Here is a 16,366-nt window from a genome sequence, read left to right on the forward strand (position 1 = left end):
CCTTGCACTCTATATGTTCACAATGGGATCAAACTACAAATCAATAGCAAGAAAAGCTATAGAGCATACACAAAATCATGGAAACTAAACAATACTCTACTAAATGATGAATGGGTCAATGAAGAAGTCAAGAAGGAAATGAAAAAATTCATAGACTCAAATGATAATGAGAATACAACATAAACCAAAACCTTTGGGACACAATGAAGGCAGTCCTAAGAAGGAAATTTATAGCTTTAAGTGCCTATCTTAAGAAATAAGAAAGGTTGCAAGTAAACAGCTTAATGCTTCACCTTAAAGCCTTAGAACAAGAAAAACAAGGCAAACTGAAAATTAGTAGACAGGAAGAAATAATAAAGATTAGGGCAAAAATTACTGAAATAGACACCAAAAAAAAAAAACAATCCAAAGAATCAATGAAACAAAGAGTTGGTTCTTTGAAGGGATAAACAAGATTGATAAACCTTTAGCAAATCTGACCAAAAGAGAGAAGAGACACAAATTAATAAAATTAGAGATGAAAAATGCACTATCACAACAGATACCAGAGAAGCTAAAAAAATCACAGGGACTTACTATAAGAAAATATACTCCACTAAGTTTGAAAATCTGAAAGAAATGGATGATTTCTTTGATTTATATGACCTACCTAAATTAAATCCAGATGAGATTAATCACTTAAATAGACCTATAATAAGTATGGAGATCCAAGTAGTTATCAAAAATCTCCCAACTAAAAAAAGTCCAGGCCCAGATGTATTCACTGGTGAACTTTACCAGACCTTCATGGAAAGATCTAACACCAATGCTTCTTAAACTTTTCCATAACTGCAAAATAAGGAATCCTTCCAAACTCCTATGAAGCCAGCATCACCCTGATACCAATACCAGGCAAAGATAGAATAAAAAAAAAAAAATTACAGACCAATCTCTCTCATGAACATAGAAGCAAAAATTCTCAACAAATCATTGGCAAACAGAATACAAGAATATATCAGAAAGATCATTCATCCTGACCAAGTAGGCTTTATCCTATGGATGTAGGAATGATTCAACATGTGCAAACTGATAAATGCAATACACTATATAAATGGACTGAAGGACAAAAATCACACGATTATCTCATTAGATGCAGAAAACCCATTTGACAAAATCCAAAATCCCTTCATGATAAAAGTCCTACAGAGACTGGGAACAGAAGGAACATATCTCAATTAGAAAGGCTATTTATGAGAAACCTACAGCTAACATAATACTAAATGGAGAAAAACTTGAAGCTTTTCCACTAAAATCAGGAACAAGACAAGGGTGTCTACTGTCCCCACTTTTATTTAATTTAGTACTAGATGTCTAAGGCAAGAGACACATTTAAAAGGGCTCCAAATTGGATAGGAAGAGATCAAGTTATCATTACTCGCAGATGACATGATTCTTCTATACATAAAGGACCTTAAAGACTCTACCAGCAAACTGTTAGAGCAGATAAATACCTACAGCCATGTAGCAGGATACAAAATAAACACACGGAAATCAGTAGACTTCCTACATGGGATATTGTTTACAATTATGGAAGTTGTTAATAAAAAAAAAATTTAAGGGCTACAGAGATGGCTTAGTGGTTAAGTGCTTGCCTGTGAACCCTAAGGATCCCAGTTCAAGGTTCAGTAAAACAGGACCCATGTAAGCCAGATGCACAAAGTGGCACATGCATCTGGAGTTCATTTGCACTGGCTGGAGGCCCTGGTGTGCCCATTCTCTATCTGCCTCTCTCTCTCTGTCGCTCTCAAATAAATAATAAAAATAAGCAAAATTTTTTTTATATTAAAAAAATGTCACATTAAGGGGGAGAAAAAAAAAAAAGAAATAATTCTAAAACATCCTAAGCATCTTGACAGGCCACAGCATTGCTTTACCAAGCCTACAAGGCAACATAGTACTCAGTAAAGTACCCACTGAGTATTCAATGGCTTTTTTCTTCCTTCTTTCAGTATTTATTTATTAATTAATTATTTTTTTAAGGTAGGGTCTCACTCTAGCCCAGCTGATCTAGAACTCACTATGTAGTCCCAGGCTGACCTTGAACTCACAGCAATCCTTTCTCTTCCAGTTTTGTTGTGTATGTGTGTGTACATGTTCATGTGTGTAAAGGCCAGACAATAATCTTGGGTGTCATTCCTCAGACAACATCCACCATTTTGGAGACAGACTCTCTCTCTTTGGCCTGGTACTTGCCAAGTAGGCTAGAATGACTAACAGCCAACACCAGGGGTCCATCTGTCTCCATCTCATTGGTGCTGGGATTATATACTACATTATTTCTTATTTCTTATTTTTTTTTTTAGGTAAGATCTCACTCTAGTACAGGCTGACGTGGAATTCACTATGTAGTCTCAAGAATCAGGTGATCCTACTACCTCTGCCTCCCAAGTGCTGGGTTTAAAGGCATATACCACCACACCCGGCGATACCACACTCCTCATGCTTGTAAGGCAAGCACCTTAACAAATTATGCATCTCCCCAGGCCACCAATTCTGTGTTTATTTTTTGTTTGCTTTGTTTTTTGAGATAGTCTCATGTAGTCAAAGATGCCCTTGAACTTCTGATCATCTGGCCTCTACCTCCTGAATTATAAGAATGTACCACCATAACACAACTTACAGCTTAGTGATTAAGGCACTTGCATATGAAGCCTAAGAACCCATGTTCAACTCTCCAAATCCCATCTAAACCAGAAGCACAAAGGTGAGGCAAGCGCAAGGTTGCATATACCCACTAGGTTGCGCAAGCTGAAGTTTGATTTCTGTGAGGCCCTGGCGCCCTAATTCTCTCTCTCTCTCCCCCTAAAAATGTTACACAACAATAAAAACATAAAACAAGCAAGCAAAAAAAAAAAAAAAAAAAAAAAAAAAAACCCAAAAAAAAAAAAAAAAAAACATGCCACAAGCCCAGATGTTTTTTTGGTTTTTTTTGCAAGGTAGGGTCTCATTCTAGCTCAAGCTGACATGGAATTCACTATGTAGTATCAGGGTTGCCTCAAACTCACAGCAATCCTCCTATCTCTGCCTCCCAAATGCTGGGATTAAAGGTATGCACCACCATGCCTAGCTGCTTTAAAAAAAATTGTGTGTGTGTGTGTGTGTGTATGTATGAATATATATATTTCATTTGTAAGTAGAGAGAGAGAGAGAGGGAGGGAGGGAAGGGGAATGAGAGAGAATGAATATGAATGGGTGCACCATGGCCTCCAGGCACTACTAAAGAAATAGATTCATGTACCACTTTGGGCATCTGGCATGTAATTATTGGGGGATCAACCCCAGTTCATTAGGCTTGAAGACAAAAGCCTTAACTGCTGAGCCATCTCCCCAGTTCATTTTCTTCTTTTCTTTTCTTTTCTTTTCTTTTCTTTTCTTTTCTTTTCTTTTCTTTTCTCTTCTCTTCTCTTCTCTTCTCTTCTCTTCTCTTCTCTTCTCTTCTCTTCTCTTTTCTTTCTTTCTTTCTTTCTTTCTTTCTTTCTTTCTTTCTTTCTTTCTTTCTTTCTTTCTTTCTTTCTTTCTTTCTTTCTTTTTTGAGAAAGGATCTCATATTGTACCCTAGGCTAATCTCAAATTCATGGTGATTCTCCTGTTTCAGTCTCCTAGGTGCTAAGATTATAGATGTGTACCACATGCCCAACCTTTAAAAAAGAACTATTTGTGGTACTGGGATAAAACCCAGGCCTCACGTAGGTCAGGCATGTGTTCCTCTTGGGCCATACCCCAACACCAGGGACCTTTCTTTTATTTTTAAAATAGTTTGCATGTGTGTTCATATGTGAGCAATATAGTGCACATGTGTGTGTGGGGCCTGTGGATGTACAGGATAGAGATCAACCTTCCTTGTGGCTCTCTACCTGATTTTAAATTTTTTTTCTTGTTTATTTTTATTTATTTATTTGAGAGTAACAGACAGAGAGAAAGAGGCAGGTAGATAGAGAATGGGCGCACCAGGGCCTCCAGCCACTGCAAACAAGCTCCAGACGCATGTGCCACCCTGTGCATATGGCTTACATGGGTCCTGGGGAATCAAACCTCGAACCGGGGACCTTAGGCTTCCTAGGCAAGCACTTAACTGCTAAGCCCCCTGATATTATTTTTTTGATTTTTTTTAATTTAAAAATATTTATTAATGGGCTGGAAAGATGGCTTAGTGGTTAAGGCACTTGCTTGGGAAGCCTCAGGACCAAGGTTTGATTCTGCAGTACCCATGTAAGCCAGATGCACAAGGTAGCACATGTAAATGGTGTTTGTCTGCAGTGGCTGGAGGCCCTGGTGTGCCCATTCTCTACTCACCTTTCTCTCTCTTAAAAAAATAAATATAATATTTAAAATCTTATATATGGCTGGTGAGATGGCTTAATGGTTAAGGCGCTTGCCTGCAAAGCCAAAGAACTGAGGTTCAATTCCCCAGGACCCACATAAGCCAACTACACAAGGTGGCGCATGTGTCTGGAGTTCATCTGCACTGACTGGAGGCCCTGGTGTGCTCATTCTCTCACTGTGTCTTTCTCGCTTTCTGCCTCTGCCTCTCAATAAATAAATAAATAAAAATTATATGTATATTTTTTTCTTTGAGAGAAAGTATGGGCACACCAGGGCCTGTTGCCATTGTAAACAAACTCCAGATGCATGTGCCACATTGTGCATCTGGCTTTAAGTGGATACTGGGAAAGCAAGCAGGTTTAACCACTGAGCAATCTCTCCAGTCCCACCTTCTTTTCTGAGACAATTTCTCTCATTGAGAACTCACCAATTCAGCTAGGGATCCTCCTGTCTCTACCTTCCCAGAGTTGGCATTACAGGCACATGCCACAGCACCCAGCATGTCAGCATACGCTAAGCACTGTATTCACTCAGGCATTTCCCCAACCCCTCCCAGTGGCTTTTTAATCTTGAAAATACTCCACAATGTGCCCATACTGTTCTGGAGAAAAGGGGGCTATTTCTCATAGAAGAGGAAGCTACAAACCTGTTCCACCCAGCCCCTAAAGTCACGCACCTGTTTCAGCTGGTCCCTCAGACGGTCTTCTGTGACGCCAAGTGCTCGCATGCCTCGTGCCCGACAGGCTGCCTGCAGTTCCTTGACAGTCAGGCTATCCACCCCTTCCTCAGAAATTAGCTAGAAAAGAAACCAACTAATTACTGTTTTTGGAGGTCACTGAAGTTCATAGATTGATGCCCGCCCCCCCCCAAGGTAGGGTCTTGTTCTAGCCCAGGCTGACCTGGAATTCACTATGTAGTCTCAGAGTGGCCTCGAACTCATGGCGATCCTCCTACCTCTGCCTCCCATGTGCTGGGATTAAAGACATGTGCCACCACACACAGCTATGGATTGAAGTTAACACAACTGAGAAAAAAAATGTTGAATTAGAAGCTCTACCACATAAAAAGACAATGCTATGGGTTGGAGAGATGCCTTAGCAGTTAAGGTGCATGCCTGCACAGCCAAAGGACTCAAGTTTGATTCTCCAGGTTCCATGTTAGCCAGATGCACAAGGGACCACACACATCTGGAGTTTGTTTGCAGTGGCACACCCATTATCACTCATCTTTTCTGTCTCTCTAGCCTAGGATGATCTGGAATTCAGTATATAGTCTCAGAGTGGCCTTGAACTCACAGTGACTCTTCTACTTCTGCCTCTGAGTGTAGGGATTAAAAGTATGTGCCACCATGTGTGGCCTTTTTATTTTTTTTTTAGGTAGGGTCTCAATATAACCCAGACTGACTTAGAATTCACTGTATAGCCCCTAGGATGGCCTTGAACTCACGGATCATTTGGGGGTCACTATCCTAACATCTGACAGGGTAGACTTCAGACCAATATTAGTTAGGAAAGATAAAGAAGGTCAAATTATACTGATCAAACAAGACATCAACAAGAAGACATTATAAACATATATGCACCTAACATGGGCTCCCAATTTCATTAAACAAACTCTATTAGAACTAAGGTCACAGATAACACCAAACACAGTTGTAGAGGGTGACTTTAACACCCACTCTCATCAACTGACAGTCATCCAGGCAAAAAATAAACAGAGATGCATCTGGATTAAATGAGGTTATAGAAGAGACCTAACAGAATCATGGAAACTAAACAATACACTACTAAATGATGAATGGGTCAATGAAGAAATCAAGAGGAAGTAAAAAAATTCATAGAGTCAAATGATAATGAAAACATAACATACTAAAACCTTTGGGACATTATGAAAGCAATCCTAAGAGGGAAATTTATAGATTTATGTGCCTATATTAAGAAATAAGAAATATCACAAGAAAACAACTTAATGTTTCACCTTAAGGCCTTGGAAAAAGAACAACGCAAACCAAAAATCAGTAGACAGGAAGAAATAATAAAGCTTAGGGCAGAAATTAAACAGAAAAAAAAAATCCAAAGAACCAATGAAATAAACAGTTGGTTCTTTGAAAGGATAAACAAATCAGATTAACAAATTTGACCAAAAGAGAGAAGAGATACAAATTAATAAAATTAGAGATGAAAAAGGCAACACCACAACAGATAACAGAGAAATTCAAAAAAATCATAGGGACATACTATAAGAACATACACTACACTAAGTTTGAAAAGTCTGAAAGAAATGGATGATTTCCTTGATTCATATGACCTATCTAAATTAAATCAAGATGACATTAGCCACTTAAGTAGACTTGTAACAGGTACAGAGATCCAAGCAGTTATAAGAAAAAAATCTCCCAGCCGGGCATGGTGGCGCACACCTTTAATCCCAGCACTTGGGAGGCAGAGGTAGGAGGATTGCTGAGTTTGAGGCCACTCTGAGACAACATAGTTAATTCCAGGACAGCCTGGACCAGAATGGGACCCTACCTCAACCCCCCCCCCCAAAAAAAATCTCCCAATTAAAAAAAGTCCAGGCCCAGATGGATTCACTGGTGAATTTTGCCAGACCTTCATGAAAGAGTAAACACCAATACTTCTCAAAATTTTGCATAAAATAGAAAAGGAAGGAATCCTACCAAACTCCTTCTACAAAGCTAGCATCACTCTGATACCAAAACCAGACAAAGATAGAACAAAAAAAGAAAATTACAGACCAATCTCCCTCATGAACATAGAAGCAAAAATTCTCAACAAAATATTGACAAAAGGAATACAAGAATATATCAGAAAGATCATTCACCCCAACCAAGTAGGCTTTATCCCAAGGATGCAGGAATGGTTCAGCATATGCAAATCAATAAATGTAATACATTATATATATATAAATGGCCTGAAGGAGAAAAATCACATGATTATCTCATTAGATGCAGAAAACCCATTTGACAAAAATCTAACATCTCTTCATGATAAAAGTCCTACAGAGACTGGGAATTGAAGGAACATATCTCAACCTAATAAAGGCTATTTATGACAAAACTACATCCAACATAATACTAAATGGAGAAAAATTTGAAGCTTTTCTACTAAAATCAGGAACAAGACAAGGGTGTCCACTGTCCCAACTTTTATTTAATTTAGTACTGGATGTCTTAGCCATAGCAATAAGGCAAGAGACACATATAAAAGGGATACAAATTGGAAATGGAGATCAAGTTATCATTATTTGCAGATGACATGATTCTATACATAAAGGACCCAAAAGACTCTATCAGCAAACTGTTAGAGCTAATAAATACCTACAGCCATGTAGCAGGATACAAAATAAACACACAGAAATCAGCAGTCTTCCTAAACACTAACACACAGAGGATGAAATCAGAGAATCATGTCCATTCACAATTGCATCAAATAAATAAATGCATAAATAAAGTACCTTGGAATAAACCTACGAAGGGAAGGATCTCTACAATGAAAAATTTAAAACACTCAAGTGAGAAATTGCACACAATACCAGGAAATGGAAAGACATCCCATGTTCTTAGATTGGAAAAATCCATATTGTGAAAATGGCAGTATTACCAAAAGTAATCTGCACATTTAATGTAATCCCCATCAAAATTCCAATGGCATTCTTCATGGAAATAGAAAAAAACAAAAGTTCATTTACAAGCACAAAACACCTTGAATATCTAAAACAATACTGAGCAACAAAAATAAGGCTGGTGATATCACCATACCTGACTTTAACTTATATTACAGAGCCATAGAGCCATAGTAACAAAAACAGCATGGTACTGACACAAAAACAGACATGTAGATCAATGGAATACAATAGAGGACCCAGATATAAGGCCAGGTAGCTACAGGAACCTGCTCTTCAACAAGAATGCCAAAAACACTCATTAGACTGCTAGCTTAGTGGTTAAAGTGTTTGCCTGCAAAGCCAAAGGACCCAGATTCAATTCCCCAGGACCCACATTAGCTAGATGCATGAGGGGGGTGCATGTGTCTGGAGTTTGCAGTGGATGGAGGCCCTGGCATGCCCACTCTCACTTTCTCTGCCCCTCTTTCTCTGTCAAATAAATAAATAAATATATTTTTTGGTTTGTATGATATTTATTTATATTTTATTTATTTATTTGAGAGAGAAAGAGGTAGAGAGAGAGAGAATGGGTGTGCCAGGGCCTCCAGGCACTGCAAACGAACTCCAGATGTATGTGCCCCCTTGTGTATCTGGCTTTCGTTGAGTCCTGGAGAATGGAACCAGGGTCCTTAGGCTTTGCAGGCAAATGCCTTAACCGCTAAGCCATCTCTTCATCCTGATATTTATTTATTTATTTACGTGAGTGAAAGAGTCAGAGAAAGAGAGAGAGAATGGGCATGCCAGGGTCTCTAGCCACCACAAACTCCAGATGCATGTGCCACCATGCACTGGAGAGTTGAACCTGGGTCCTTAGGCTTGGCAGGCAAGTGCCTTAACCACTAAGCCATCTCTCCAGCCCCATATGATTTTTTTTTTTTTGATTTATTGAGGTACAGTCTCACTCTAGGTCAGACTGACCTGAAATTCACTATGTAGTCTCAGAGTGGCCTTGAACTCAGAGTGATCCTCCTACCTCTGCCTCCCAAGTGCATTAAAGTAGATTAAAGATGTGTGCCACCATTTCTGGCCCATTTTTTTATTAACAACTTCCATGATTATAAAAAATATCCCACGGTAATACCCTCCCCCCACACTTTCCCCTTTGAAACTCCATTCTCCATCATATCCCCTCCCCATCTCAATCAGTCTCTCTTTTATTTTGATGTCATGATCTTTTCCTCCTCTTATGATGGTCTGATGTAGGTAGCATCAGGCACTATGAGGTCACAGATATGCAGGCCTTTTTTTTTCTTTTGGTTTTTCGAGGTAGGGTCTCACTCTAGCTCAGGCTGACCTGGAATTCACTCTGCATTCTCAGGGTGGCCTTGAACTCACAGCAATCCTCCTACCTCTGCCTCCCGAGTGCTGGGATTAAAGGCATGCACCACCATGCCTGGCTCCACAGGCCATTTTTAACAATACTCACTGGAGAAAAGACAGCCTCTTTAGTAAATGGTGCTGGGAAAAACTGGATATATATGTGTAAAAAGATGAAAATAAATCCTTATCGCTCTCCATGAACAAGAATTAAGTCCAAATGGATCAAAGACCTTAATATTAGACCTGAAACTCTGAAATTGCTAGAAGAAAAAGTAGGGGAAACCCTTCAACATATTGGTCTTGGCAAAGACTTTCTGAATATAACCCCAACTGCTCAGGAAATAAAACCACAGATCAACAGCTGGGACCTCAAGAAATTACAAAACTTTTGTACAGCAAAGGTCACTGTGAATAGAACAAAGAGGCAACCTACAGAATGGGAGAAAATCTTTGCCAGCTATGCATCTGAGAGAGGATCAATATCTAGGATATACAAAGAACTCAAAAAATTAAATAATAAGAAATCAAACAAGCCAACTAAAAAATGGACCATGGAACTAAATACAGAGTTCTCAAAAGAAGAAACACAGATGGCATGTAAACATCTAAAAAAAATGTTCTACATCCCTAGTCATCAGGGAAATGCAGATTAAAACTTTGTTGAGATTCCATCTCACTCCTATCAGATTGGCTACCATCATGAAAACAAATGACCATAAATGCTGGTGAGAATGCTGAAAAAGAGCTTGGTAGGAATGCAATCTAGTCCAGCCAACTGTGGAAATCAGTGTGGAGGTTTCTGAAGACAGCTAAAAATATATCTACCATATGACCCAGCTATAGCACTCCTGAGCATATCTCTAAGGACTTGTCTCACTACCTTAGAGATACTTGCTCAACCATGTTTATTGCCACTCTATTCACAATAACTAGGAAATGGAACCAGCCTAGACATCACTCAACTGATGAGTAGATAATGAAGATGTGACACATTTATACAATGGAGTTCTGCTGAGTGGTAAAGAAAAATTAAGTTACGAAATTTACAGGAAAATGAATGGATCTGGAAAGAATTATACTTTATGAGGTAACCCAGGCCCAGAAAACCAAATGTTGTATGTTCTCTCTCATATGTGGATCCTAGCTACAAATGATTGGACTTCGATATGAGTAGGAATAAAACTCAGTAGCAGAGGCCTGTAAGCTAGAAAGGAGATGAGGGCTAATCAAAATCTAAGGATATAAATAAGTCATATAGAAACCAACTTTCTTGGACAATGGAACACTCAGAAGCCATATACTGTTACTAGAAAATTTTTAGTGCCAGGGGTGGGATACCTTCCAGTGAGTTGTTGGCCAGGGAAATCCCTGATGCCCCAAAACATTACAGGCCGTTGCTGAGGCCCTTGGTTTCCCACCAGGAATTGATGGTAAAACCCTATTGTTGAAGACTCCACATACTTGAACTTCAAGGTCACTGAGAAATCCTGCTGGAGCTCAGCTGAAAACCTCCTCCATGTAGACCAGCTGACAAAAAGGTGCAAAAAGCCATGCTGCATGCAGTTCAATGGGAGAGAGAGAAATCACCAGTGAAGATACTCAATGGTGGACACTGCAAGCCTTAAATTTGGCCAGCCAGGCCAAATGAGCCAACAGGTGCATTAGTGGCATATCTATTATGGGAGAAACCAACTGCTCTCTAATTGAACTGGAGGCACGCTCCATGGAAGGGAATAAATCCCTGATATTAAAAACCTACAACAGGTGGGCTTCTGCGGGAAAATGAAAATACTTGGTAGCAGAGGCCAGTAAGTTAAAAAGGAGACATAAAGGGAAGAGAAAGGAAGGGAGGAGGGTACTTAATAGGTTGATATTGTATATATGTAAGTACAATGATTGTGATGGGGAGGTAATATGATGGAGAATGGAATTTCAATGGGGAAAGTGTGGGGGGTGGGGAGGGAGGGAATTACCATGGGATTTTTTTTATAATCATGGAAAATGCTAATAAAAATTTTAAAAATTAAAAAACAAACAAACAAACAAACAAAAAAACCTACAACAGGGATAGTCATGAACCCTAGGGGTATAACGTCTGCTGCTATGTGGCTAAATGTATATACTATGCTCACCAAACTGTCCGGTAAGCACTTCTCTTAATGTTCATATCCATATATTAATGCTACTTTCACTTCTGGCTAGAAAAGCTTCTTTTTTCACATGGCAATGACCTTAGGATAACTCAGAAGGCACCATGATACTGAGAAGAAATGACAGAGAAGTGCTCAGGACTGAAATATCTCTATCACACCTCCAAGGGTCCATTGTGGAAGAGGTGGCAGAAACAATGTAAGAGCCAAAGGTACAGTAGGACTTCTTACAATGCACTCTTCCAGACACAAAATGGCCTGCATATCTATGACCTCACAGTGCCTGACACTACCTACACAAGACCATCATAATAGGAGGAAAAGATTATGGCATCAAGCACAAGGACACGCATGCATATGGAGCTCGTCTGCAGTGGCTGGAGGCCCTGGCATGCCCATTTCTCTCTCTCTCCCTTTCTCTGTCAAATAAATAAAAATAAAATATTTTAAAAATTTTTTTCAAAATTTTTTTGTTCATTTTTATTTATTTATTTGAGAGTGACAGAGAGAGAAAGAGGCAGATAGAGAGAGTGAGATTGAGAATGGGCCACTGCAAACACTCCAGACGCGTGCGCCCCCTTGTGCATCTGGCTAACATGGGTCCTGGAGAATCAAGCCTCGAACTGGGGTCCTTAGGCTTCACAGGCAAGCGCTTAACCGCTAAGCCATCTCTCCAGCCCTATTTTTTAAAATTAAAAAAAAAAAGATTATGGCATCAAAATAAAAAAGAGACTAAGAGGGGGAGGGGATATGATGGAGAGTGGAGGGGAAAGTTGGGGGGGGAAGGAATTAGCATGGGATATTATTTACAAATATGGAAGTTGTCATGCAAAAAAAAAAGAAAAAAAAAAGAGTATATGTGTGAGAAAGAGGGAGAGTAAAAATAGGTATGCCATTACAAACGAACTCCAGATGCATGACTGTGCATCTGGCCTTTTTAGATACTGGGCTACAAATGATTCCAAAGCTATTTTTTTCTTCTTCACTACAATCTGTCTGCCACCCATGGGAGGATTCCTTGCAGCCACTGTCTCAGCCCTCTGTCTTTTTTTGCTGCATCCTTCCCCTGACGCTTCTGTTTTGCTCTCTGTGTGTGGCTCATCTTTGTATCTTCCTGTTTGCTTAAACTGTTGTGTGGTTCAGTTTGTAAGGCACACTGAATTTTTCTATGATGGCTGCTTTATAGTTTGAAGTTGGGTACAGTGGTGCATTCCTGTGGTCCTCAGACGGCTGAGACAGGAGTCCTAAGCCAGGTTGGCAAAAAAGCAAGACTGTATCTCAAAACAAGACAGAAATGAAGCTTTTCTCTTATTTCCAGTATTGGCATCTATCCACTGCCTTTCTGTATTCATGTTGACCACCAGAGTCTTGGTATGACAGGTGACTGTCAATCAAAACTTGGAAATCTGGACTGATAGTAGGAAAATCAGGATTGGACTTTTATTTTCTGTCTTGCTGGATTTTTGTGACACTGCTCTGGCAGGGGGAGGGGTGTTCACTTTCAAAGATTTTACCATTGATGATTTCACATCTAACAACTACAGCTGCTTACATTGCCCTAGGATTGGGCTTCCTTTCTTTCTTTCCTTTTTTTTTGGGGGGGGTTTGTTTTTTGAGGTAGGGTCTCACTCTAGCCCAGGCTGACCTGAAATTCACTATGGAGTTCTCAGAGTGGCCTCGAACTCACGGCAATCCTCTTACCTCTGCTTCCTGAGTGATGGGATTACAGGTGTGTGCCACCACGCCTGGCTTTTTTTTGTTTGTTTTTTGAGGTATGGTCTCACTCTAGCCCAGGCTGACCTGGAATCCACTCTTTAGTCTCAGGGTGGCCTTGAACTCATGGCGATCCTCCTACCTCTGCCTCAGAGTGCTGGGATTAAAGGCATGTGCCACCATGCCCAACCTCTTTATATATATATAAAATTTTTATTGACAACTTCCATAATTATAAGCAATATCCCATGGTAATTCCCACCCTACCCCCACATTCCCCTTTGAAATTCCACTCTCCATACCCCTCCCCCTCTCAATCAGTCTCTCATTTTGATGTTATGATCTTTTCTTCCTATTATGATGGTCTTGTGTAGGAAGTGTCAGGCACTGAGAGGTCATGGATAGAATACTACCATTCCTTTAGCTTTTACATTCTTTCTGCCACCTCTTCCACAATGGACCCTGAGCCATAGAAGGTGTGATTGAGATATTTCAGTGCTAAGCACTCCTCTGTCACTTCTCAGCACCATGGTGCCTTCTGAGTCATCCCAAGGTCACTGCCATCTGAAAAGAGAAGGTTTTCTAGCCAAAAGTGAAAGTAGCATTAATATATGGGTATAAACGTTAAGAGAAGTACTTATTGGGCAGTTTGGTGAGCACAGTATATACTTTTAGCCAGACAGCACCAATGTTATACTCCTAGGGCTCATGACTAACCCTATTGTAGGTTTTCAGAATCAGGGACATATTCCTTCCCATAGAGTGGGCCTCCAGTCAAATAACAGGATTGAGGGTTTTTAAACTCACCATAAACCCAACCTGTGTTTCATGTCCTGAAGTCAAAATGACCCCACTGGATGGCCCCCACCACTAGAAATGAAGGTTCAGGGCCAGTTCCTTGCTCTTCTCTACTTTCCACTCACTGTGAGTCACAGTTCTTCCAAATACACTGTTTTCACCATGAATTAAGGGGTAGTGTTATAAAACAAATGGGGAGCACGGGCTTTCTGTTCTGTACCCACTGATTCCCTAGAGTAGACAAGCCTCTAGCATAGCTGCAGGAATAGTTTCTAGTCCTTTCTGGGCCTCCATAGACACACACTGGCTGGGCAGAAGTTCCTCACCACTGCTAGACAGTGGTAAAGTCCTGACTCTACTGGGTCTTTGCTGATCCCACCTCAACAGTGAGGGGAACAATGTTGTGTCCTGCCAGGTGGAGTGGACACAGCTGTTATTACCTTCTGGGGACCAAACTAGCTCCTTGACACTTTCCCTGTCAGGGCCAGAAGGCCTGTCACGTCCTGGCAATGGTAGAAGCCAGTTCTTGGACTTGCTCAGAGTGAGCTCCTCATGGAAGGGATCAATGCTGCCCTAAATCAGTGAAAAGTAGTGCATATACTCTGGAAAAATGAAATACCACTATCAAAACCAACAGGAAAAAGACCTGTAAGCTACCAGTCTAACAATACTGAACATAAACTATAATTCATGTCCAAGGGAAAAAAAAATAGTTAGGTATGGTGGAAGCAGAGGCCAGGAGGTGGGCAGCCAGATGGTACATTCCTGTGATCTCAGCTACTCAGGAGGCTGAGAGGCAGGAAAATCAAAAGTTCAAGGTCCTAGTTCACTGGGAGAAAGAGATACCACCAGTGAAGATACTCTACAGTAGACACTGCAAGCCTTATAATTGGCCAGCCAGGCCAAATGAGCCAATGGGTGCAATAGTGGCAGGTCTGTCATGGTGGAAACCAACTGCCCTCCAGTTGGACTGGAGGCCCGCTCCATGGGGGAAAACACATCCCTGATACTGAAAACTTAAAACAGGGGTAGTCATGAGCCCTAGGGGTGTAACCTCTGCTGATGTCTGGGAAAATGTATATACTATGCTTATCAAACTGCCCAGTAAGCACTTCTCTTAATATTTATACCTTTACATTAACGCTACTCTCACTTTGGGTAGAGAATCTTTTCTTTTCAGATGGCAGTGACTTTGGGATGACTCAGAAGGTATCATAGTGCTGGAAAGAAGTGACTGAATTACTGAGTAACATCTCAATCACACCTTCCATGGCTCAGGGTTTAATGCGGAAGAGGTGGCGGAAAGAATGTAAGAGCCAAAGGAAGGGTAGGACTCCTTACAACGTGCTCCCTCCTGACATAAAATGGCCTGGATATCCATGACCTCATAGTGCCTGACACTATCTACACAAGACCATCATAAGAGGAGGAAAAGACCATGACATCAAAATAAAAGAGAGACTGATTAAGATGAGGAGGGGATATGGTACAAGCCTGCCACCCCAGCACATGGGAAGCAAAGGAAAGAGAACCAAGAGTTTAAAGCCATCTGCAGTTATATAGGGAGCTGGAAATAAGCCTAGGCTAAATGAGACAGGGAGGAAGGGAAGAAAGGAGGGAGGGAAAGAGAAGAGGTGTGGGGATATTGCTTAATGGTTAGAGTGCCTGCCTAGCATGTAATGCCTTGGGTTCAATCCTTAGTACTGCTCCAAAAAAAAAAAAAAAAAAAGAAAAGAAAAGAATGTAGCAAGTGTGGTGATTCATACATATAATCTCAATACTTAGGAGCCCAAGGTAGGATTACCACAAATTTGAGGTCAGCCTGGGCTACATAATGAGTTTCCAAGCCAGCATAGGCTTACAGGTGAGAAAATGAAAAAAAAAAAAAAAAAAAAAAAGACAGGGGATGTAGTTCAGTTTGCAGAATGCTTGCCTAGCATCCATAAGGCCCTGGTTCCATCCCCAGCACTACATGAACCCAGTGTGGGGGTTGCACTCAGGAAGTGGAGGTAGGAGGATCAGAAATTCAAGGTCGGGCTGGAGATATGGCTTAGTGGTAAGGCACTGGCCTGCAAAGCCTAAGGACCCAGGTTTGATTCCCAAGGACCCACATAAGTCCGATGCACAAGATGGCTCATGAGTCTGGAGTTCATTTATAGGGCTAGAGGCATTGGTATACCCATTCTTTCTCTCTCTCATTTTCTCTGCCCCCACCCCAAAATAAATGGAAAAAAAAAGAAATTCAAGGTCATCCTTAGCTATATAGGGAGCTTGAGACCAGCCTGGACTACATGAGACTTGTTTGGTTTTTTTAAATTTTACTTATTTGCAAGTAGGAA

General features: G+C 40.6%; 1 protein-coding gene across 3 annotated transcripts in view; it reads right to left on the bottom strand.

Moving 5' to 3' along the window:
• Positions 1-16,366, bottom strand: part of Letm1 (leucine zipper and EF-hand containing transmembrane protein 1) — an 86,632-nt gene that overhangs the window by 25,899 nt on the left and 44,367 nt on the right. For all 3 annotated transcript variants that reach the window (XM_045161488.1, XM_045161487.1, XM_004656029.2), the window contains one exon: positions 5,039-5,158. In XM_045161488.1, the coding sequence (XP_045017423.1) occupies positions 5,039-5,158 (120 nt within the window). The remainder of the gene's footprint in view (positions 1-5,038; positions 5,159-16,366) is intronic.

Source organism: Jaculus jaculus, chromosome 11 (assembly GCF_020740685.1).
Source record: "Jaculus jaculus isolate mJacJac1 chromosome 11, mJacJac1.mat.Y.cur, whole genome shotgun sequence".
In the NCBI taxonomy this organism is placed as follows: domain Eukaryota; kingdom Metazoa; phylum Chordata; class Mammalia; order Rodentia; family Dipodidae; genus Jaculus; species Jaculus jaculus.